General features: G+C 36.8%; 1 protein-coding gene across 5 annotated transcripts in view; it reads left to right on the top strand.

Moving 5' to 3' along the window:
- Positions 1-1,276: 1,276 nt before the first annotated feature.
- kcp (kielin cysteine rich BMP regulator) overlaps positions 1,277-25,617 on the top strand; it is a 48,973-nt gene continuing 24,632 nt past the window's right edge. The window contains exons 1-25 of one of the 5 annotated variants that reach the window (XM_065283634.2): positions 1,278-1,929; positions 3,915-4,465; positions 6,236-6,308; positions 8,498-8,697; positions 8,955-9,120; positions 10,837-10,913; positions 11,002-11,095; positions 13,235-13,317; positions 16,772-16,865; positions 16,952-17,034; positions 17,131-17,224; positions 17,313-17,395; positions 19,756-19,841; positions 19,913-20,003; positions 20,269-20,362; positions 20,450-20,535; positions 20,727-20,823; positions 20,913-21,023; positions 22,114-22,220; positions 22,363-22,456; positions 23,880-24,032; positions 24,179-24,334; positions 24,515-24,625; positions 24,732-24,841; positions 24,964-25,057. In XM_065283634.2, coding sequence (XP_065139706.1) covers positions 1,818-1,929; positions 3,915-4,465; positions 6,236-6,308; positions 8,498-8,697; positions 8,955-9,120; positions 10,837-10,913; positions 11,002-11,095; positions 13,235-13,317; positions 16,772-16,865; positions 16,952-17,034; positions 17,131-17,224; positions 17,313-17,395; positions 19,756-19,841; positions 19,913-20,003; positions 20,269-20,362; positions 20,450-20,535; positions 20,727-20,823; positions 20,913-21,023; positions 22,114-22,220; positions 22,363-22,456; positions 23,880-24,032; positions 24,179-24,334; positions 24,515-24,625; positions 24,732-24,841; positions 24,964-25,057 — 3,100 coding nt within the window. In that variant the 5' untranslated portion in view covers positions 1,278-1,817. Of the gene's footprint in view, positions 1,930-3,914; positions 4,466-6,235; positions 6,309-8,497; positions 8,698-8,954; positions 9,121-10,836; positions 10,914-11,001; positions 11,096-13,234; positions 13,318-16,771; positions 16,866-16,951; positions 17,035-17,130; positions 17,225-17,312; positions 17,396-19,755; positions 19,842-19,912; positions 20,004-20,268; positions 20,363-20,449; positions 20,536-20,726; positions 20,824-20,912; positions 21,024-22,113; positions 22,221-22,362; positions 22,457-23,879; positions 24,033-24,178; positions 24,335-24,514; positions 24,626-24,731; positions 24,842-24,963; positions 25,058-25,617 lie in introns of those variants that run through there. The other 4 variants (XM_065283636.2, XM_073815804.1, XM_065283638.2 and 1 more) reach the window with 4 other exon arrangements.

The raw sequence follows: 25,617 nt of genomic DNA, 5'->3' as shown, positions 1-25,617 counted from the left end.
GGCAGGCAAACAAGACGGACAGAAATGCAGGCAAACTAGACAGACAGACAGACATATGGGCAAACTAGAAGGACAGACATGCAGGCAAACAAGACGGACAGAAATGCAGGCAAACTAGACTGACAGACAGACATATGGGCAAACTAGACGGACAGACATGCATGCAAATTAGACGGACAGACAGGCATGCAGGCAAACTAGACAGAAAGACATGCATGCAGGTAAACTAGACGGACAGACATGCAGGCAAACTAGACAGACCGACATGCAGGCAGGTAAATTAGACGGACAGACAGGCATGCAGGCAAATTAGACGGACAGACAGGCATGCGGGCAAACTAGACGGACGGACATTCAGGCAAACTAGACAAACAGACATGCAGCCAAAAGACAGACAGACATGCAGGCAAACTAGATGGACAGACATGCAGGCAAACTAGACGGACAGACATGCATGCATGCAGGCAAACTAGATGGACAGACATGCAGAAAAAACTAGACGGACAGACATGCATGCAGGCAAACTAGACAGACAGATAGACAGACATACAGGCAAACTAGTGAGACAGACAGGCATGCAGGCAGGCGAAGTAGACAGACAGACATGCAAGCAAACTAGACAGACAGACTGACACTGTAGTCCACAGTTCCTCTCTCAACCGTTTATACTTCAATAAACTCTGATAGAGTGTAATTAATATTGCTAGAGATTAGGGATGGGAAATAATTACTCTACTCACCCAATAAGATTAGGACAAAGGTATTCTCCCTTGAAGTGACCTTTCACTTGAAACACATTCTGATCTCACTTTCAAACACCCACATAAATAAATGCCTACATGTAATTAAGTTAGGTCACATGGATTTTGAGGGGTAAAGAAAGTTCAAGAAAAGATCTTATAATATTATAAGCCCGGCACTCTGATTCCACCCTACTGAACAACAACAACAACAACAACAACAACAACAACAAAACAAAACAACAACATGTTATTAGTTTAATGTTCATTGGGCACCATGGTAGTGCCACAGTTGTTTAAATGTTGGCACAATTATATTTTGTCTACAAAAAATTCAAACTAGACAGACAGACATAAACAACAAGCATCAACATTCAGATCAAAAGATTTTCACGATTACAAGAACATTTACCTCAAGTGAACCAAAACTTTCGAAAAATGCATGTCATAAAACGTCTAATAAATTATGTATAAAATTAATTCCAAAACTTAGCTATATGTGTTCATTTTAGAAAGTAAGTCAATTTACAGGTTATTTGACCATCAAATTCAAGTTACTGTAAATGTGTTACCAAAGTTATTTGTTAATGAAAGTGTTTCGTTTACTTGTTAAGGAGTCCTGGCACTCGTGCTGCTCTCCGGAAATCCGGAACTGTTCAAGTCCGAAGTGTTTCTCTCGTAAGGAGGAGGATCAAATGAACACAACAATCTGATATCCTGACATGTCCTCCCGACTTCAGACGTCTACATTTACCCTTTGGACGAAGAAAGCGAAAAGTTTTAGCCACGTTTTTACTTTGTTAGGAGAAAGGCAAGGCAACGTTTTCCTCAGGCGCAGTCCAGATGTTTCGTATTAGAAGCTTGCTGTCACACACGGAGAGATCATATTCATCCAGATCTTCTTCGGACATCTCGTTGTATATTTAAAAAAGCAGTTTGAATGCATTTTAATATTTATTTCATTTTTACGATACAAACTTGATTTTTGCAATTGTTTGCTTTTTAGTTTTTTCTTCTGAATAATGAAAATTTTAATTTTGAGTGTTTTTCTCTGGAGACGCTAAACGAGTTGTGAGGATGAAGATTAAGTGTGTTATAGGAGGTTTTCTGGCGATTTTTGTGCTCGGGAATTTGTGTGGATCTGTTCAGACCTATCAGGACGCGAAACATCCGCGCGCCGATGAGAAAGGTGAGCGCAACTGTCAATCATACATGCATCTGTCAATCAAACGCTCTCTTTGCTATTCAACTGATGCGTGACAGTAAGAGATGAGAGTGTGTGCGTGCGTGCGCGTGTGTGTGTTGTTGACACGAGTGAGGAGTGACCTTTAAAGCAAAAAAATCTTCTTAAAATAACAAAATCTTAATTTCATTTAATTTAATTGATTTTAAAACATTCTTTTCAGTTTTCATTTTTATTTATAATTTTCAGTTTAATAGCCGCATATAAACCGAGAGACTACACTGAAAGTTTGTACTTCATAAAGTTTAAAGGAAAATGCATTTTGAATATGCAAATTCTCACTTAAATATATTTAATACTTTAGATGATGTGAAGTTACGAAAGAAGTTTTACTACACTAACCATTGTTTAACTATGGTTTAAGAAATTTTAAGAAATTATTTTGTGGTTACCATGGTTTAACTACAGTAACCATGTTTTTTTTAACTGTAGTTAGCTCAAGTCTTTATCTTTAAAATTTCTGCACACTGCAGGTAAGTTTTCAAAGGATCAACATCACATAACCTTTGTTTATGTCTCTGTCCCCGTCTGCTCTTTTGAGTTTCTGGCTCTTATCTCTTCTATCTGATTCCAAACTAAAGAACCTGAGGTGTGTGTGTGTGTGTGTGTGTGTGTGTGTGTGTGTGTGTGTGTGCGTGTGTGCGTGTGCGCGCGCGCCCGTGTGTGTGTGTGCGTGTGTGTGTGTGTGTGTGTGTGTGTGTATGCATGCATGTGTTTGTTATCCCCAAGATTTAAAAGACTAAAGCAAAAGATCTGACAAAGTAAAGGAAGTCATTAAATGGACTTTGCTCACTCACCATCATTGCTCCGCAGGGTATTTGCTGTACTTTGCTCTTTTAGTTGCTTATAAACAGTCAACCAGCTGTTTTGTACTGCCAGTATAATTTCACATAGATAAACTTGGTGTTTTACAGCATCATCTTAAAGAAATGTGTGTTAAAGTGTTATCAGATATTTTTATCATACATTATCGCCTTCATTCTAGTAAGCTTCCATAAATGTCATAGCTTTAAATATATGCACTGCAAAAATGATTTTTAAGAAAAAAATTCTTAGTATTTTTGTCTTGTTTTCAGTAGAAATATCAAAAATGTCTAAAATTAAGATGCTTTTTTTTGGTAGATTTTTTTTTGCTTGTTTAATGCACGAAATCACATAAATTTGATATTTTTGGTCTAAAAACTAGACTTATTTTCTTTTTTCGTTTTGCTCATCAAGAAAAAGCATCTTAATTTAAGAATTTTTAGATATTTTTACTGAAAACAAGACAAAAATACTAAGAAAAATATTTCTTGAAAATCATTTTTTACAGTGTACAAGGTATATATACTAGAACAACCTGTTCAAATGGTAATACTATGGTACTTAATTATTACCACAGTATAGCCATTTACTTTACTTAATAATACTTAATACTATTATAATCGTACAACAACACATAAGAAACAATAAAGAAAAAAAGGAAAAGATATAAAATACATATCAATCATTACCATTAAAAATTTTGACAGCGTTTGGAACAAAAAATGATTGATAAACTTCCGTTATTGCTCGTGGTTGCCTATAACGTCTTCCCGATGGCAACAATTATAACTCATTATGTAGGGAGTGAGAAACATCCTCAACTAAAACATTTTTTTTGACTTTACATCGATAGAGATCATTCAAGTGTCTCTGTGTCTTACCAATTATCTTACTTACCTCATTCACAATGTTGAACAGCTTAGCTTTATTTACAACACTCAGGTTACCATACAATGATGTCATGTTAAAAACCTTTATACTTTAAAGTACATTGCCGAAAACCACGACAGTACCATTTTATTAACCAAATGGTTGCAACCATTTGAAAGAACACCCTAGCAACACATCTTAACATTGTGATGGCAACTTGGAATGTGATATCACTGATCACTAATGTTATTTTCCAGTAATCAATCTTCTTGAGGCTCTCAACGCCACTCAATCAGACAAAGTTGCCTCCAAGGTCAAAGGTCGTGACCCAGGGACCTCCGCCTGGCGCTTTCGTTCCAGCACGCCTCATCTCACGCTACCACATGACTTAGTGCAACACCTCCGTAATACCTCGCAAGGTGTGCTGGGTTTGCACCTGGTGGGCCGACAGAAGAATAACTCAGATGGCACCCTTATCTCCCTCACCTCACCTGTCTTCTTGAAGAAAGATGGACGCCCGCTGCTGAAGCTCATTTCCAACACCCGAAAAGACTGGCTCCTGATGCAGTTCAGGTCAGCAGAAGGCTTCCTACCCGAGCTGTTGAAGTTTCCGGGCGGAAGCCCGTTTGCGGATGGTGGCTGGGTGAGAATGGCTTTAAATGTGGAGCCCAGGCAGTTGGTGCTGTTTGTGGAATGCCAAGAGGCTGTGGTGCTCAAATCAAAAAAAGGGCTTCTGTCGCTAGACCTCCCAGATGATCTGCAGGTCACGTTTTCCAGCACCGCAGGAAGCAAGGCCCACAAATTCAACGTGAGTTTATTGACATGTGTAAATCTGCACAGAGCTCCCAAAAGTATTTGGCCACTTTAGCCACACATGGAAACGTTTGCAATAAGCATCAAACCAATTTGTAAACGATTTATTTTTTCTTAGCATTTTTTTACCTGGTCCAACATCATATTTAGCGATTGCAGTTACCAGATTGATTTTCAGTGCATTCAAGCTATATGTTGTGTAGAGCATTGCATTAGTGGTGCAAAAGGTTGTGGGTTCGATCCACACACATAGTGATAAAATGTATACCTTGTAATGCACTAATGTAAGTGGCTTTGAATTTAAAGCGTCTGCCAAATGCATAAATCGAAATGTAATGTTATGTTTAAGAAACCTGTTTCTGTCTTTCTTTAAAAAATGCTACTTGATTTAATATTTTGTAATCTAATGCAACAACGTTCATATATTTTAGGTGAGACTTAAGCATTCAGATATTGTTTGGGGCCACTCCACATACTGTACATGTTTGTTTTTATCAGCTGCGACTCAATCGTCAAGATTATTCTTAAAGATAGAGTATAAAAAAAAAACATAAGCAATGTAACCATAAATAACCATAAATATAATCAGATCAGTTAAAATGTCATTTAAAAGTGTTGCTCCAGTATGTTTATCATTACAGATACAGACACGCAAACAGAATTTTAAAGAGTGAAACAAAAACAAATCCAGCACGCAAACAAGAAATTCGTTTTTCTGCAGTGCCAAACATTTCTTCTGTTCTTCATCTGCTTTCTAAATCTGTTAGCTTTGTATTAGACAGTACAATTAACTATTGGAATACAATATGTTACATAAACATTAGGTTACAGAAACATAGTTTGTAAAACAACCCAGCATTTTCTTTTGCGTAGTTACTGCTACAATATTGCAATGGATGGGATGATAAAATACAATTACGTTCAGATGATTTTCACAGATATAAAAATGTCCACCGATACCGAAAGCCGATTATTCGGACTGGTATCTGCCGATACAGATGCTGATTCCGATAGTTTGGTAGTTATATTAACTTGCATTAACTAAATTCTAAAGATAACATTTTCTGAATGTTTAATGTCTTAGTTACTTTTCGTGGAAAGTAATGCTTACGTTACTTTTTAGTTACTTTTGCGTTACTTTTTCTTGGCTGTGGCTTGATTTCTTTAAGGCCTTGCAGGTGTTTTATATGACTGAAAAGTTCTGCATTCAGAAATGGCATATTTCATCAAAAAAAATGTCGAGCTCTGGCCTGCCATCTCAGTTTCTGACTCAAACTGTTCCCACACAGGCGTGTACGCATAGAATGCATAATGTGACTACGTTTAGTTTAATTCAGTACGTAATTTTTTTATCGAATTAATTAAACAAAAAAACATTTTTGAAAAAGTAATTAAAATATTAATGTGTACATTTATAAAGTAATGCGTTACTTTTCTCGTTACTTCAGAAAAGTAAAATTATTACGTAATGCATGTTACTTGTAATGCGTTACCCTTAACACTGATAATGAACAACATTAATATTGAAAATTAAACTATTATGTTTCTTTAACATTTTCTATACACAGAGCTTAAATTCTTTGCATTTTCCGGTTCTCTTTTAATTGACAGGATATATCACCCATGACTATCGGCTGTTTTTAAACCGATAGTGTGAAAAATTGCTTTTATCATCCAATACTGATTGTTGGTCGATAAATCAGTGCATCTCTAAATTTAAGCAGTTTACGGTCACACAGTTGACTTTGTGTTTTTACTGTTTCAGGGTCTTTGGCAGACAGCTGAACTCTCCACAAGAGCTTACGAGAGACGTCCGTGGTTCTGTGACAATGTAACAGGCATGAATCGCTAAAAACATTTTAACATCACCTTAAAGGTGTAGCGGAGGATTTTCTCAATATTTTAGTTAAGAACCTCCTTCTCCACTTTTTTTTAAAAATGCAATTGGGCAACACTCCTAATTGACAACTAGGACCAATAGTCTTGATGATCCTTGATGATTTCCAAAAAAGAAAATCCTCCGCAGTACCTTTAATAACACACATATAATCCAGATATATTCCTGTATGCAAAACATACAAAGATCAGAGTGAACTCACATAAGGATTTGATTGTCATATTTTCAGCTGTTGGCTGTATTATTAATCATTTTAACACATACAGTCTTTACTGCTTAATTGCAGTTTACAAATCATTTTCATGACACTTTTGGGATATAGTGGTTATGAGAACATCATTTTCTGTGTTTTTGGAAAGTTGTTTTATAGGTCCCAGGTGGGCTATTTCTGTTTACTTATTTTTATAAATCAAATACAGACACACACTCTCTTTTATAATCTGAAACTGTCTACTATTTGATATGTAATACTCAGTGTTGGGCAGTAACTAGTTACTATAATAACATTACGTGGTATAGTCACAGAATATTTCGCTAATTTTTCCGTGGCATTGTCACGGATCTCCGATTTTTTCTGTGTCATTGTCACAGATTGGTTACTCAACTGCTTTTTCCTATTTTCAAACCATTGTCACTTCGATTTAGGGTTACTGTGCATTCAGACCGCCACCGGCGAGAGCGTCAATAAAAGCTCTGGCTGCCCTGTCAACGACGCTAAAGAAAAGGTGTAGTGGACGATCTGACGCTCGAATGCATTCTCTGAACTCCTCTCAGGCGGAGGTTTCCGCCTTCCGATTGGTTGCCGCCGAACATTTCCGCCTTCCGATTGGTTGCTGCCGAACCGCGTCATATCTCATTACCATAAAGTTGAGTTGATTTCAACTCTCCCCGACACTCACGCTGTACATAACGCGCCGCGCCGCTGCTCGCCGGAGGTCGCCGCCGGCTCTCATTGAAAATAAATGACTTCAGGCCACTTTGACGCTCTCGCCGGTGGCGGTCTGAATGCACAGTTAGATTTGGTGTTTGCGTTAGGATGTCACTTTAGGTATTGGTTTATACTATTTTTTCTGATTTATATTATATATTTTTATATTTTCTCAATTTTAAACCATTGTCGCCTGGCGTTAGGGTTCGAGTTGGGTTTTGGTAAGGATGTCATTTTATGTAAATCTAACCCTTAACCGAAGCAACAATAATAAGAAATCCATTGACATTACCAATCCGTGCCTATGACACGGAAAAAAATCGGAGATTCGTGACAATGTCACAGAAAAATTAGCAAAATATTCCATGACTATACCAAGGAAATTCATGAGATACGGTTGCTCTTTTTTTTGTTATGCCAACATGTTTGGTTTGTTCCATTTGCTTGAGCCCTGTTGCAGATTTTAGTATACATGTTACTGCTTTATTACATTAAAAAGTAGTTTAAGCCGGTTGTACTCTTTATTTATCTGTAACTTCATAAACATCATTTATACTATGAAACAACTTTATTTTCTAACATAAACATGCATTGTCTGTAATACAGCTTTATATGTATATGCATTGTGAAAAGTTCTATACAAATAAATGTAAACTGAATTGAAATGTCAAGAATAATGTATGTACAAAATGTCTTTGTATTTTTGTCTTGTTTTCAGTTAAAATATCTAAAAAGTCTTAAATGATGAAGCTTTTTCTCGATGAGAAAAACGACCCAAGAAAATAAGTCTAGCTTTTAGATAAAAAGTATCAAATTTAAGTGATTTTGTGCATAAAACAAGCAAAAAAAAAAAAAAATCTGCCAATGGGTTAAGCAAGATTTCTTAGCATTTTTATTAAACACTAAATTCAAGAAAAATTCAAGACAAATTTTGCTTACCCCATTGGCAGATTTTTTTTGCTTGTTTTATGCCCAAATCACTTAAATTTGATATTTTTGTCTAAAAACTAGATTTATTTTCTTGGGTCATTTTGCTCATCAAGAAAAAGTATCTTAATTTAAGAATTTTAAGATATTTTTACTGATAACAAGACCAAAATACTAAGAAAATGTTTTCTTGAAAATAATTTTTTTGCAGTGTATGTTTGATAAAAGTTTAAAATCTCAGGGGTGTTTTTCTTATACGTGTTTTTGTATATTAGACCTCATGCAAGACCCAGCTCAGCTCACGGCCCTTGCTATATCACCGGTTTCAGAAATGATGAATGACCAGGGACATCATGAAGGTGGAGCAGAATTAAGTTACCCCCCAGATACACCCAATGACTCAGTCAAGCCTTATGCTCAACTGGATTCCCATTTGCATAGCATTAACACCATGTTGGACATGCTAAAGAAGCAGGTATGTGGATACCTTATTGTTAATTAGCATTGCTAGTGTGTAAGAAAGCACCATAATATTCTTTGAAGTACCACATAAATGTTTTGGGAAAAAATTTGGGATGTTAGTAATGGTACTTGTGGGACTGTCCTGAGGTAACATAAAAATACCACAGTAAGGTCATTTTAGAAACACAGTTTTACGATCTGATTCATCAGTACATGGATATTTTTACCATGGTAAAATCTATCTCAATCTGTTTATGGGTTTGTTTGTAGAACGCTAACCTACAGGCGCGGGTTGAGTACCTGGAGTCGTGTGAATGCGTGAAACGTAAGTGCGTCTGGGAAGGACGTCAGATGGACGAGGGGTCTCGTTGGTCTCCCGACAGTAGCACCGTGTGTTTATGCACCAATGGGCAAGTTCAGTGTGAACGCATGAATGGTGAGTTTCCTCATTGTGATATCCATTTCATCTCAGTGCTTTTCCTTAAAATCCCATAAGTACTTGAAAAGTGGGGTGTGAGTGTTTTTGTTTATGTCTGGGTGCATGAGTGTTGAAAGTGTCTGGAGGTTTGCATACATTTACAGTACTTGCAATTGCAATGTGATGTCAGTGTTGAGTTCATAATTACTGTATTTTATATAACTGTATATAACACATTTCAAAACCCATCTCTTTATTGCCTGACTTTGTGTGCGTTTGATAATTGTATGTAAACGAGCCCCAAACCATAGCCAGGGAAAAGGAAAAACAAAAGTGTATTTAAGTTGTTTAATTGGATCTGCATGTTCTTTCAGATGGATTACAGATTTTCAAAACTGAACTTTGTCTTGTGTTTAAAACTTAAAAGAATCTGCAGCTGTTTGTGTCAGTCTTTCTTTATGTCTTAGGCCGCATTTACACTGCATGGTCAAAGTGACACAATTCCGATTCTGATATTCACAGATTTCAGGCCTCATTCATATATGGAAATAAATCGTATGTGAATCAGATACATACATTTGCGTGTCAAGACGCTTGTGCATCATAAAAAAAGACAAATGAGGTCACATGATCATATTACACTTTTTATCAGTGCAAAATAATATATCTGACATTAAACTTCAATACTGAATAAAGATCATTTTACTGTCTGTCAGACTTTGGCTTTTCATTTTTTACTGGCTGATTGAAAAATATTATCGGCCAAATGTGCAGTGTGTAAATTTTAGCAGCATCTAGTGGTGAGGTTGCGTATTGCAACCAACGGCTCAGTCCACTGCTCACCCCTTGATTTTGAAATGCATAGAGAAGCTATGGTAGCCACCACCGGAAATACAACATCGTCGAAAACAACTTAGTAAAAAAGTTTGTCCGTTAAGGGCTTCTGTAGAAACATGGCGTCACAAAATGGCGACTTCCACGTAAGGGGACCCTCTGTGCATGTAGATAAAAACGTCTTATTCTAAGGTAATAAAAACATAACGGTTCATTATAAAAAGGTCTTTATACACCGCTGACAATATATAGTTTTGTATAATATTTTGCATTTCTATCAAGAGATCGTTCTAAAAATTACACACTGCACCTTTAAAAAAATCAAATACCAGCCGATATTTTGGCCTCTGCAATATATTGTCACTAGACATTACCCTCCTTCTTTGCAACAGATGCTCAGCCAGAAATGCACAATGAGGTCAGACGTAAGCTTTCCAACCAGGTTGCATGTTGTGTAGCTGTATATTTTTCAAACAATATAACCATCGCAATTCAGCCCAAAATTACAGAGATATAATTTTTGATCAATATCGCACAGCCCTAGCAGGAATCTAAAAGCATTCATGCGGCAAAAAAGTGTACAACAAACTGGGAATATTTCATATTCTCATCTTCAAGGCATTTTTATGTATAGTGTGAATGCATTGAATTGTCTTTACGACTTTCAGACATCAGATGTCTGTCTCTTATGTGTAGTGGCAGACATACTTTAGAGTTCATTTTGTAGATAAGGTCTGAATATCTCTGATGTGGGCAGGATTATGTTTGTAGATACATCTTTTTTTCCTCACACACACTTGTTCTTTCCTCTGATGCTTATCTGAGATTGTTGCATAGGGGCTCTTTTTCAGCACAATACATAACCACGTGATTACAATATATGTGTGTTTGCATTTACAGAATGCAGCTTTCAGGGTAATATCTACCATAGTGGTGAAGTCTTCAGTCCAGATGATTGCTCCAAGTGTACGTGTGAGGTATAAAAAACAAACACCTTTGATCTTCACTCTTTTGCTGGTCTCTGCTTGCATCCTCTGTAGCTTCTGATGTTCTTTTGTGTTTTAGAATGGACGAGTGGAGTGCGATGTGATCACATGCTCAGCGTCTTGCACTGATATATCTGTTCCTCATGAATCATGTTGCCCTAACTGCCTAACAAGTACCTACAACACACCCGATCGCTCACACACACTTACAACTAACATGTTACTTTAATTTATTACACGGCCTGCTAGAACATGCAACGTTCCCAGGTTAGCAACTTTATCGCCATTATTGACTGCTAATCCGACTACTAAGACATTTAAAGCTTTGACATTTAAAGCTTTGATGTTTAAAGCCGCAATCTGTAACTTTTTTGTTAAAATAAACAAAACTAAGTTCTTTAATCGCCTCCATGCCAATTACGAGTTTTTACTGCAATCCATATTTCTGCTACTATCCACTAGGTGGTGCCCTTACACAACTTATAAAACACTGAAGCATCCACTGACTCAAAAAACAGTAAAAATGTTTTGATCATCGCTCTGAATCTGATCTCTACCAAAGCCCCTAAGGTGACATTGGAGTAAAAAAAATCTAAAGTTTAGATCATTTGCAGAATTTTTTAAAAGTTAAATCGATAGATCAATAGTTTCACGTGAGCACGCAAAAGTTTCATGTGTGCATGTGATAGTTTCACGTGAGCACGGGAAAGTTTCACTTGCGCACGTTAAACTAAACGCAGTAGTTTCACATGCGCACATGATAGTTTCACGTGAGCATGCGAAAGTTTCACGTGAGCATGCGATAGTTTCAGTTTAGTTTTGCGTGCACACATGAAAGAGAAAGTTTCACGTGCAAACACGCTAGTTTCACAGTAGCACACGAAAGTTTCACGTGTGCATACGATAGTTTCACCTGAGCACGGGAAAGTTTCACTTGCGCACGTGAAACTAAACGCAGTAGTTTCACATGCGCACCCGATAGTTTCACGTGCGCACACGATAGTTTCACATGAGCACACAAAAGTTTCATGTGTGCATGCGATAGTTTCACGTGAGCACGGGAAAGTTTCACTTGCGCACGTTAAACTAAACGCATTAGTTTCACATGCGCACACGATAGTTTCACGTGAGCATGCGAAAGTTTCACGTGAGCATGCGATAGTTTCAGTTTAGTTTTGCGTGCACACATGAAAGAGAAAGTTTCACGTGCAAATACTTTAGTTTCACGTGAGTACGCGAAAGATTCACGTGTGCATACGATAGTTTCACGTGAGCACGGGAAAGTTTCACTTGCGCACGTTAAACTAAACGCAGTAGTTTCACATGCGCACCCGATAGTTTCACGTGCGCACATGATAGTTTCACGTGAGCACGCGAAAGTTTCATGTGTGCATGCGATAGTTTCACGTGAGCACGGGAAAGTTTCGCTTGCGCACGTGAAACTAAATGCAGTAGTTTCACATGCGCACATGATAGTTTCACATGAGCACGCGAAAGTTTCACATGTGCATGCGATAGTTTCAGTTTAGTTTTGCGTGCACACGTGAAAGAGAAAGTTTCACGTGCAAACAAGCTAGTTTCACAGTAGCACACGAAAGTTTCACGTGCGCATGCGATAGTTTCACGTGAACACGTAAAAGTTTCACTTGCACATGTGAAACTAAACGCAATAGTTTCACATGCACATACGAGAGTTTCACATGCGCACCCGATAGTTTCTTTAACGTATCTCTCCACTATCTCTTTTCTCAACACAACAAAATATCTATCTGTGCCAAAAGATTTCTAATCAATTATTTGTTTCCAATATTACTCATGTGGCAAGTAGTCATGTGCGTAAATAATTGGAAGTAGCCTCTTCACATTGTTGTCCTGATCACCCTGTCAGGGTTGATTTTGCAATACCATCCACTTCATGTTTATTATCTTATATACTATGGCATATACTGAACGAATGCCATATGATTAGCTTTGATGCAAAAGCCGCTAAACGCCACCTCTGTCAAAAATGAGATGATGATATTAACCGAGTGCTCTCGGCATGCATTATACATTCATTAAATATTTTCACTTCAAATCCGCTTAATCCTGGTCTCAGGCCTCTCAGAAATACCACTTTGTTGGCAGAATCCATTAAGAGTCTGGTTAAAAAAAGCTAATTTACGAGAAAACATATAGAGGGTATTGCATCTGATCTCTTTATATTCATCTACTACTGTATGGTATTTACATATTTCAAAGAAAACAATGAAGTTAAGGTATACATGACCACATAATTGTAACATTGTGATGTTTTTGGGGTTAATCTTTAGGATGTGAGTATGAAGGTGAGAGCTATAGGAACGGAGATGTGTTTGTGCCCCGGTCAAACCCCTGTCTGAAATGCTCCTGCACTGTAAGTCACATACTTGAGATCTGCCCTGCTGTATATTAATAGAAAAGTGCCAAACTAAACATGCATGTGCATGCTTCGTATTCTTGGCAGAGGAAATGTTTTTTTTTTTTTTTTAACCCTTGTGCCTTGTTCCAATTCACTACCCTTTCGTGTTGTTAGCGGCCAAAAAAGGCCACTAAATTAAACGGCTGTAAAAATGTATCAGATTAATATTTTTTTCAATTTTTTTTGCATAAATCTGTTAATCAACCTCAGAACTGATCAAAACTACCAAATGTTTCCAAAAATTTCATGATTTTAACTCTTTAATTGCCAAGCTCATAAGTGATGCCACTGATTTGAGAAAAAAAAAAACACAAAATCACTGATTTTCAATATAAAAAGTGATTGTGGACTGAATTTTTTTTCACCCTTTTCACAGTCTTGGGCATGCCAAAAATTGGTAAAAACATTGGCTTTGATGCATTTTTAGTTTTTGTGCAGCATCAAATTAAAATTTTTTCTCCCTCATTTATTGTTTGTGGCCATTTTTTCCCCATTGACTTCCATTATAACAACATTTTTTGATTGCAGAGCCATGACACCTTATTACCATGCATTTTTGATTCTTTGTGGTTTTAGTTTTTGCAAAGAGGTAAAATTTGTCATTTTTACTGTTGATCACCATGTGGCACAATTAACCCTTTAGTAGCCTGTGCAAAAAAAAGAGCTTGAATTCTGGATTGTACATTGAGTTATATGGACTATAACAGCATATTAGAGAGAGAGAGAGAGAGAGAGAGAGAGAGAGAGAGAGAGTGAGAGTGTGTGTGTGTGTGTGTGTGTGTGTGTGTGTGTGTGTGTGTGTGTGCGTGCGTGCGTGCGTGCGTGCGTGCGTGCGTGCGTGCGTGCGTGCGTGCGTGCGTGCGTGCGTGCGTGCGTGCGTGCGTGCTTGCATGTGTGTGCATCTGTGTGGAAAAATCTGTAAAAAATCTTCTCTTCATCAGATTTATTAACAACATTTGAACCATGAACCAAAATGCAAAAACAACTTCAAATAAACTGAACAATGAAAGTGTGCAAGTGTGTCTACCACAACGGATACAAATGCTGACTGTTCTTTTTTTGGTTCTGTACACCACTTGCATGTTCCCCTCTTCACTCCTGAGCTGCTGGTGCCTGTTGGTGTCTGTGGATTTGTGTCTAGAGGGACAGCTACAGGAGACTAAATCCCTCTCACCAGTGCAGCACTAACTGGTGCGCGAGGGAGGTGCTCTCTCCTCAATACTAACACTATACCTACACACACACACACACACACACACTCGTACACACACACACTCGTACACACACACACTCGTACACACACAATGGTTTTATAGTCCATATAACTCAATGTACAGACCAGAATTTATGCTCTGTTTTTTTGCACAGGCTACTAAAGGGTTAATGGTGCCACATGGTGATCAACAGTAAAAATGACAAATTTTACCTCTTTGCAAAAGGAAAAGGCACAAAGAATCAAGAATGCATGGTAATAAGGTGTCATGGCTCAGCAATCAAAAAATGTTGTTATAATGGAAGTCAATGGGGAAAAAATGGCCACAAACAATAAATGAGGGAGAAAAAAATTTAATCTGATGCTGCACAAAAACTAAAAATGCATCAAAGCCAATGTTTTTACCAATCTTTGGCATGCCCAAGACTGTAAAAAAGGTAAAAGAAAATCCAGTCCACAGTCACGTTTTATATTGAAAATCTGTCATTTTGTGTGTTTTTTTTCCCCAAATCAGTGACACTACTTATAAACTTGGCAATGAAAGAGTTAAAATCATGGAATTTTTGCAAACATTTGGTAGTTTTGATCAGTACTGAGGTTGATTAACAGATTTATGCAAAAAAAATGTGAAAAAAATTTCATCCGATAAATTTTTACAGCAGTTTAATTTAGTGGCCTTTTTTGGCCGCTAACAACACGTAAGGGTAGTAAATTTGCCCACGGTATATTGTTAAGTTTTTGAAAAATTTCAAAGCATTTTCTTAAAATATGTGTAAATATAAGATTTGTCACCAAAAATCATTCCATTTGCTGAAACACAGAGAAAGTTGTGGCCAAATTAAGACAAAAAAATTGCAAAAATGGCCAAAAATGGCCCCAACAACACATAAGGGTTAAGACAAAAGGTTAAATAGAGAGCAAATTGAAATGTGTGCAGAAGTCTCCTCTAAAGGTTATCCTGGGAGAAAGACTCCAGTTATCTCTCATGTGTCTCTTCTAGAGATTCAGATCGTGAAATCTCAACAAATGGTGTTTCAAAATGACAAAATCTGCGACCCCGAAGTCAGAATACCATATGCATTCAAAGATGTTTTTCCTAAATCAAATTTTTCCTAGCTATAGCATAGCATAGCTATAGCTACATTGTATATAACTCTCTGGTTTCCCAAACTATGGGAACCTTGTGGTTTGCGAAGGAATTGCAGGGGTTCGTGAGTTGATGAAAATAATTATAATTAAATCATAAAATAAATAATTTTAAAATAAAAATAATCTAAATATAACATGTACTAGCAAAATATATATATTTTATTTGTTTAATTTGAATGTCATTTGACCATTGATCAACACTAAACCCTTCACTGGCGCAGCCCTTTTTGAGTGGAGGGGTGAAAAGGTTATGTACACCTTCAAATTAATATAAAATATATATTCTTTTGGTCTAGACGCCAAATCTTGGTCATGTTTCTAAAGAAGACACTTAAACGTTTTTCATGGAAGTGACTGGAAGTGAAAATATTAAATAAATAAAAAATTTTGTTATAGCACTTTACGTTTATTGTAATAAATAAAAATAATGCAATAAAGTATATATTTTATACATAAAATTATCACAAAAATATTAAAATTACACTTTTAGTGGTTTTACCAACAACAGCCACTAGGTGTCAACAGTTTGCAGCATACTCTTGTCACAAATTAATAAATTACTGTCACTGCATTATTATTACTGCTAAAAGGTTTTAAATATAAAAACTACTTAAAACTTATTACACCTTTCTAACAATATTTAGTTTGTCGTGCAATAAAATTTTCATGCAAAATATTTAAGTAAACCCACGTGTTCCGCTCATGGGATGAACAGATTTAATAATGAACAATAATAGCAATAGCTATGTAAAAAAGTACTGATAAAAACCCAAAAAATATTAAACTAATGAATTAATTTTTAAGTTAAATGTGCAAATGTGCTACTAAATTATTGAAATATTTGCTTAAAAAGGATCGGCTAACAAAAATTTTGAAAACCCCTTCTCTAAACTATACTGTGTCTCATTTGGGTCATTACTTTTCATTTCTTCTAAGCAATGTTAATAATGACATGAGACATCATGAAAATGCCATTTGGTCTCCCGATATAAAAAACGTAATTTCTTGTAAATATGATGATAATGTGTGTATGTGTTATGATTGTAGGGTGGGCATGTAGTTTGTGGCCATGAGCCCTGTCCTATACTTCCCTGTAATCTGGTGGAGACTGTAGGTGGAGAGTGTTGCCCCAGGTGTCGAAGTAAGCGTAATGTTTCTTTCTAATAGTTTGTTTGTCCATTTCATCATTTTCATCAGATTATGTTTTTGTCTGATTGTGACATGAAGGTTGTTCCCATAACAATGCGTGGCACCTGCATGGCACACAGTGGCAGGACCCAAATGACCACTGTAGAACCTGTACATGCACGGTGGGCCATCACTTGTTTTTCAATCATTTAGCTATGCCATATAGTGTCTTGCGTGTCTTATAAAGTATACATTTCCTCTTGCTTCTCTCTCTGTAGGAGGGTGAAGTTTTCTGTAACAGTGAAAGTTGTCGGGTGTCATGTAGAAACCCTGCCTCTCCTCACCCTGGAACTTGTTGTCCAGTCTGTGATGGTTTGTTTAAATACAGAATTTAAAAAATGTGACAAGACTCAGTACTTTATGTAAGTAGTATATTATGTAACACCTATGGCTCTCACAGGTTGTAATGTGAATGGAAGGGACATTCCGAATGGGCATAGACTGCCACCAGGACCCCAGTGTGAAGGTGATTGCTGGTGTGAGGTATGTCAGAAATTGTCTACATGGTTTATTTAAACTATTTTAACAATAATGAATGACAGCCATTGATTTTCCATTGAACCAGTGATGAAATATAATACTTGATTGATTCATACGTGATTAATTCATACGAAAAACATATACTGCATAGGGTCAACCTCCAAAAAGTCCCCTATTGTAACCGTTTTCTTCTTGCTATTTTTTCTAACGCTTTAAAAGTCTATGGCAGCTCATAGAACTGCTTGCAGGAAAGTTATGAAATACATCCTATGATTTTCTTTCATTTTCTGAAGGCATTTGTCTGATTTGCATGGAAATTTGGTACAGGTATGTAGCATCTAGAGACATTTATAGTTATTAAAAGCTTTTTAGTTATTAAAAGTTATTAAAAGCTTTTTCATAGACCAGTCCATTCTCATATATCACACCAACGAATTTGGCAAAGAGCATGCCAAAAAACGATAGCTTTGCAACCGTGCACACTGTTTTGAGAGTATCTGCCAAAATTTAAGGGAATGGTAGTTTGAGTCAAAAGATATAACCAAATTAATAAAATTATATGTATGTTTATCATATTATCACATAATTAATATCATTAGTTTTGTTGATTCATGCCATGAACTACGATATCAAATTTGTAAAAAAAATACGATTATACTTTCTGTCTTCCATTTTAAAATTTTTCGAAAATCCTACTTTATGAAACTCATAGAGCTTTGGTCCAAAATTTGCATAGACCACCTAGAAAGGGGTTTTCAAACTTCATAGTGCCAAGGACGTCCAAATTTCTTGAACCTTTTTTGAGGGGCCCCCTATCTATACATGTACATTCATCTAAATGATTATTAAGAACACCTGTTCAATTTCTCATTAATTCAATGTGGTAATGCCTGGTGTGGGGGATGTTTTCTTGACACACTTTAAGCCGCTTAGTGCCAATTGGGCATCATTTAAATGCCACAGCCTACCTGAGCATTGATTCTGACCATGTACCCATCCTCTGATGGCTACTTCCAGCAGGATAATGCACCATGTCACAAAGCTCAAATCATTTCAAATTGGTTTCTTGAACATGACAATGAGTTCACTGTACTAAAATGGCCCCCACAGTCACCTGATCTCAACCCAAGAGAGCATCTTTGGGATGTGGTGGAACGGGAGCTTCGTGCCCTGGATGTGCATCCCACAAATCTCCATCAACTACAAGATGCTATCCTATCAATATGGGCCAACATTTCTAAAGAATGCTTTCAGCACCTTGTTGAATCAATGCCACGTAAAATTAAGGCAGTTCTGAAGGCGAAAGGGAGTCAAACACAGTATTAGTATGGTGTTCCTAATAATCCTTTAGGTGAGTGTATATACATAGCAATTTACAGATTTGTATGTATAACGAATAGATAATTGGTTACACTGAGCTTAAAGCTGAACGTATAAACCGGAAGACGTTTATTTATTTAAAAAAAAATCACATTTATTTATATTGCAGCACATACAGCAGCTTTACAAACAGTGATAAAGGGCACTCTTTAATAAGGAAAAAACACTAGAAAGATACAAAGCAAATATGAATGTAGGAAGAAACAAGAGATAAAACCAAATAAATATTTTTTACTTTTTTAAAATTTCTCTCTGAAATGTTCTGGGGACCCCCTAGGACCTCATGGAGGCCCCTGGGGTCCCCTGACCCCAGTTTAAAAACCCCTGACCTTGAAGACACTCCTTACAAAAAGTTTGTAATACCTTTTTAATAGACCTGCCTGTCCTTAAATGATGCATCAACTAAATAAAGTGTCATTGTCACTACATCCAGAAAACTAAATAAAAACAATGACTAAATAAAGTGTCATTGTCACTACATCCAGACCGCCTCATACAATTTTGGTGACATCTACTGGTCAAAAATAGTAAATAAATGTACTTTTCTCCTTTAAGTGTTGCACCCATGTTTTTAAATCGCTTTAAAGGTGGGGTGCATGATTTTTGAAAAACACTTTGGAAAAGGGAGTCGGGCAGAGTACAAAAACACACTTGTAGCCAATCAGCAGTAAGGGGCGTGTCTACTAACCAATATCATTGCCTGGGTTGCATGTGTATCAAAAAAAGGTCCAGATTCTGTTGGGGTAGGGGTGTGTTTGTTTAAGTCATTTTAAATATAAACATTGGCTTTCAGAGATCATGCACCCCACCTTTAAGGTTAATTTTTGAGTATGGGTCCCTAAACCACTACAGTCATTATTGGTGCCCTTTGTGCCTTTTGTGGTCTTGATCCCCATAAATGCTGCTTATATTTATATTAATATAATTAAATAGTGACATTGAATGAATGAAGTAATATGACATGTTTGCTGATTGTCTTTCAGAATGGGAATATCCGCTGCATCAAACAACCCTGCCCACCCACATCCTGTCATAATCCAATCCAGAGACCTGGAGAATGTTGTCCACGGTATTAAAGATACTTATTAATGTTATTTTCTGACATTTGACATTATATTTACATTGATATTTTGGTGTCAGGTGTGAAGAGTGCAGACATGAGGGTCAGATGTACCTAGAAGGTGAATCATTTGTATCCAGACAGGATCCATGCATCACTTGTCAGTGTTTGGTGAGTTTCCTTTTTGTTGTATTTTGCCATCTCCACTTTTATTTGCTAATATCTATTATTTTAGGTTTTACTAATATACAAGATTTCAAAAATTAGCAAGTGTGTTAATGGGTCGTTGACCTGTGCCAAACAGATACCCTGTCCGTATGCAGTTGTTAGGGTGTTTTTATTGGCTTCTAACCCTAAGGGCCAAGCCACAGATACAAAGTCTCACATGAACATACTAAAAAGTAAACATGCAATATGTTTGGTGATGTGTGTGCAGGGTGGCCAGGTGACATGTGGCTCCAAAGGATGTCAGGCTCCACAATGCACACACCCGGCAAGATCACGTGACCAGTGCTGTCCTTCCTGTGACAGTAAGTAACACACACACACACACAGACCGACGGACCACTTCTGATCTGGACAGATAAGGGTGAGGATTAAGTTTTACAATTTTACAGTGTGCGAATATGAAGGAAGGATTTACGAAGATGGAAGAGAGTTCAGGCCGCCTGGTGATGGACCCTGTTTCCAGTGTACATGCAAGGTGAAACAAATAATAGCAAATTGCAGAATGCTGCTTTTTTATTCAACAGTGCATGACATTTGAGATCTGGGTTCAAGGCTATCATATGGCTTCAGAAGTCTATATGAGTTGCATACTTTTATTCTGCTTAAAACAATCACACAGGGTTTGAGCATCATTAGGCAGATAATAACAGTATGCATGTGCTGTAGGGAGGAAATGTGAGATGCCATCAGGAAAGATGTCCTACGTTGACTTGTGAAAACCCTGTGCCGCCCAGTCCTAATTCCTGCTGCCCGGTGTGTAGAGGTGGGATGCATACTTACGCTGCTAACTAACGCATGACACAGACATCTTTTCTTAGTGATTATTGAGTCTATGTATGCATGTGTATGTAGGATGTGAGTGGAATGGTGTTCAGTATGAAGAAGGAGCGTCTTGGAGTGATGGAGGAAGAAATTGTTATTGTGCAGGGGGTCGTGTGACGTGTGACCCTGACAGACCAACAGGTGAGACGGAGAACACAACATTTTACAGACATTTACTGACAAATTAGCCATAATTATCCTAAAAATGACTTTTACCTGTTAAACATTTAAATTAATATAACATTTTTTGCTCTAGAAGCCTAATCTTGGTCTTGTTTTAAAGAAGACAATTTAATAATAAATTAAATTAAAATCACAAATAAATGATATTTGTGTCACACTTTTAGTGGTTTTACCAACAAAGGCCACTAGGTGTCAATGGTTTGCTGCGTACTCTTGTCACAAATTAATACATTACTGTAACTGCATTATTATTTATGCAAAAAGGTTTTGAAATATGAAAACTACATTCTTGGAGGTTTCCAATGACATATAGTTTGTCAACATTTTTTAAGATTTATAATAGGATATAGTGTTATAAATATATACAATTAATGTGCATTCAATAAACATAATTTCTATCATCAGATGACCTTGAAATATGAACTACATTCACAGCTTTCTGGTGATATATAGTCTATCAAGATTTTTTAGGTTTAGTGTAGGGTTTTACTGTTACAAATATGTCATAACAAATTGGGCCTACCTGTGGGCCCATGACCTTTTACAAACGGACTCTCGCTATGTAATTCTATCCCCAAAATAGTAATGATATATGAAAACTACAATCTCTGAGAGCTTTCCAAAGATATATAGTTTGTCAAGATTTTTATGTTTAGACTAGGGTATTTGTTTTATAAATATGAAAAAACAATCTGGTCCCACCTATGGGCCCATGATCTTTTAGAAAATGACTCTCACTATGTCAGTCATTTCCCAAAATGATGATAATAAATGAAAACTATACTCTTAAAGCTTTCAAATGATATATACCTGTAGTTTGTCATGATTGGATATGAATTCATATGCTAAACACTGAATTGTAGGCGTCCCGCTGGCGTAACGGTGACAGTTAGCAGGATTATCAATGTTTTGAGGCACACTCTTATCATAAATCAATCACTTACTCTCCCTACATTATTTATTTTATAAAACACTGATATTTGTATTCTAGAGGCTTAGACCTCGAGAGAAACGTTAAAATAATTTTAATATGGTCATTTTGTGGCAGAGTGCTGTGGGGATTCTTGTGGCCAATGCCAATATAAGCAGCGCATCTATGAAAACGGTCAGAAATTTACTGATCCAGAGGATCCTTGTACACAATGCACCTGTCAGGTACACACACACACGTCATTCCTTCACTTTGCAAATATCAATTGATTGCTTAAGACAGAATTGTGATTCAAGTCACTCCTTTCTAAAAATGTACCTCAATATCTGTGCTATAACTAACATACTTAAGTGTTTATGTTTGTAGCAAGGCCAGGTACTTTGTGCTGTTGCTGGATGTGCAGATCCTCCATGTTCTAATTCATACACACCTCCGGGAGAGTGCTGTCCCCGCTGTCCAGGTACACATTCGCAATTTACATTCACAACCTTATGACTTCAGACTACATGTTAACATTTATAATGGGGCATACACACCAAACGCGAGTTCAACGTTTTGCGCGAGTAGATTACATACAAAAAAGTCAATGCAAAGACGCGATCAGACGAGTCCTCGGGCGGGGCAATGCGACTGACGCGATATGGGCCGTGCGTTTGTCGCAAAAACTCGCTATTTGCCTGAAACGCGTCTTCGCCCAAGTTGAAAATATTTAACTTCAGTGAAAAATTAGCATGAAACGAAGTTAAATCCCCCAAGTAATCTAGACCGAGTAATGCGATGCCCTGCATTTGGTGTGTACGTAGCATAAGTTGTGTGTCTTTTTCTCAGGATGAACTCAACATTTACCCTTTTCACTTTTTCAAAACACATTAATTTCGTTTTTAGACAAAACTGTTTTTAGGCAAAAACTATACAATTTAAGTGAATTTGTGCTTAAAACAAGCAACAATTTCTGCCAATGGGGTGAGAAATTTTTTCTTGAATTAAGCTTTTTAGAAAAACGTAAACTTATTTGTAGATTTCTTTCTCACCCCATTGGGAGATATTTTTGCACACTGCAAAAAATGATTTTCAAGAAAACATTGTCTTAGTTTTTTTGTCTTGTTTTCAGTAAAAATATCTAAAAATTCTTAAATCAAGATGCTTTTTCTTGAAGAGCAAAATGGCCCAAGAAAATAAGTCTAGTTTTTAGACCAAAAATATCAAATTGAAGTGATTTTATGCATAAAACAAGCAAGCAAATCTGAAAAACAATCTGCCAACACTGCAAAACATGATTTTCAAGAAAACATTTTCTTAGTATTTTTGTTTCGTTTACAGTAAAAATATCTGAAAATTCTTAAATTAAGATGTTTTTTTCTTGATGAGCAAAATGACCTAAGAAAAGAAGTAAATTTTTTAGACAAAAAAAATCTAATTTAAGTGATTTTGTGGATGAAACAAGCAAAATAATCTGCCAATTGGGTAAGCACATTTTTCTTGAATTTTTCTTGAATTTAGGGTTTAAGAAAAATTTTCTAAATTTTTTTGCTTAAGCCATTGGCAGATTTTTTTGCTTGTTTAATGCACAAAATTACTTAAATTTGATATTTTTGGTCTAAAAACTACACTTATTTTCTTGGGTCGTTTTGCTCATCAAGAAAAAGCATCTTAATTTAAGAATGTTTAGATATTTTTACTGAAAACAAGACAAAAATAAAAAAAATTGAAAATAATTTTTTGCAGTGTAATTTCCTAAGCTCATGTCTTCCTTTAGTGCGTAAGAAGCAATATTTTTCATAAAACAAAAACAATTCTGAATAAATGTAGTTGTTTTATATGTTTATTATGTGTTTGTGCGTGTGTTCATTTGCCTAACTGTGTGTGTTTGTTTGTTTGTGTAGTGTGTGAGTGGAATGGTGTTCAGTATAATGAAGGAGAGTCATGGAATGATGGAGGAAGAAGTTGTTATTGTGTAGAGGGTCATGTGACATGCAAACCTGAATCAGACTGTGGACCAGCTCCCTCACCCCCACCCTGCCAAGACAGACAAACAGGTGAGACCAAGGCAAACATTTTACATTGGTCAGTAATACTAAATAGATGTGTGTGTTCACGTATTTGTGTTTGTGTGTCTTTTTGTGCATGTGTGTCCAGGTGCGTGTTTGCCTAACTGTCTGTCTGTTTGTTTGTGTTTGTGTAGGATGTGAGTGGAATGGGGTTCGGTATGAAGAAGGAGCGTCATGGAGTGATGGAGAAAGTAGTTGTTATTGTGCAGAGGGTCGTGTGACGTGCAACAGTGGAACAAACTGTGGACCAGATCCCGTGCCCCAACCCTGCCCAAACACCAGACCAAGAGGTGAGAGGAACAAGAAAAAATTATCAAATTGACATGCACATTGGTCAGTAATACAAAAAAATCCTACGCGTGTGTGTCAAGTATTTGTGTGTGTGTATATCTTTTTGTGCATGTGTGTCTGTGTGTGTCTGCATGTTTGTGCGTTTGCCCGTTTGCCTAACCGTGTGTGTGTTTGTGTAGGATGTGAGTGGAATGGTGTTCAGTATGAAGAAGGAGCGTCTTGGAGTGATGGAGGAAGAAATTGTTATTGTGCAGGGGGTCGTGTGACATGTGACCCTGACAGACCAACAGGTGAGACGGAGAACACGAAATTGTACAGACATTTACAGTCAAATTACCCATAATAATCCTAAAGAATGAATGTCCATTTATTTCAATATGATATTTTTTATGACAGGGGGGTGCTGTGGGGATTCTTGTAGCCAGTGCCAATATAAGCAGCGCATTTATGAAAACGGTCAGACATTTACCGATCCAGAGGATCCTTGCGCACAATGCACCTGTCAGGTACACACACACACACACGTTACATGTCATTCCTTGACTTTGCAAATATCAAGTGATATACTTGCTGAAAGTGTACTGTAAAGTCTATGCCGTAGTCTTACTACATGCGTTTATGTTTGTAGCAAGGCCAGGTACATTGTGCTGTGGCTGGATGTCCAGCTCTCTCATGTTCAAATCCGTACACACCTCCGGGAGAGTGCTGTCAGCGCTGTCCAGGTACACATTTGCATCTCACATTCATGACTTCAGACTACATGTTAACAATTTACAAGTTATACAACGGGGAAAATAAGTATTTGACACATCAACATTTTTATCAGTAAGGGGATTTCTAAGTGGGCTATTGACACAAAATATCCACCAGATATAGCCATCAAGCCAACTATTGAATTCATACAAAAAAATCAGAACATTTAAGAATGTTGAGTCATAATAAATAAAGTGAAATGACTGTAAATAAGTATTTAACACACTTTATTTAATACTTTAATAGACTAAAGCAGCTGATATCAATTAGTACTGATAGGGGGCAGGGTTTCTCTCTCAGTATTGACAGATTTCAGGTGATCTCCTGGCTTTCTATGCCATTTTGCACCTTGTTTTCTTCATGTGTTCAATACTTATTCCCTGTGTCATTTCACTTTATTTATTATGACTCAACTTGTATACTTAAATGTTCTGATTTCTTTGTATGAATTCAATATTTGGCTTGATGGCTACATCTGGTGGAAATGTTGTGTTAATTGCCCACTTAGAAATACCCTTACTGATAAAAA

Source organism: Paramisgurnus dabryanus, chromosome 9 (genome assembly GCF_030506205.2).
Source record: "Paramisgurnus dabryanus chromosome 9, PD_genome_1.1, whole genome shotgun sequence".
NCBI classification, from domain to species: Eukaryota; Metazoa; Chordata; class Actinopteri; order Cypriniformes; family Cobitidae; genus Paramisgurnus; species Paramisgurnus dabryanus.
The sequence above is the reverse complement of the archived record's forward strand: the minus strand, read 5'-3'. Positions and strand labels throughout refer to the sequence as shown.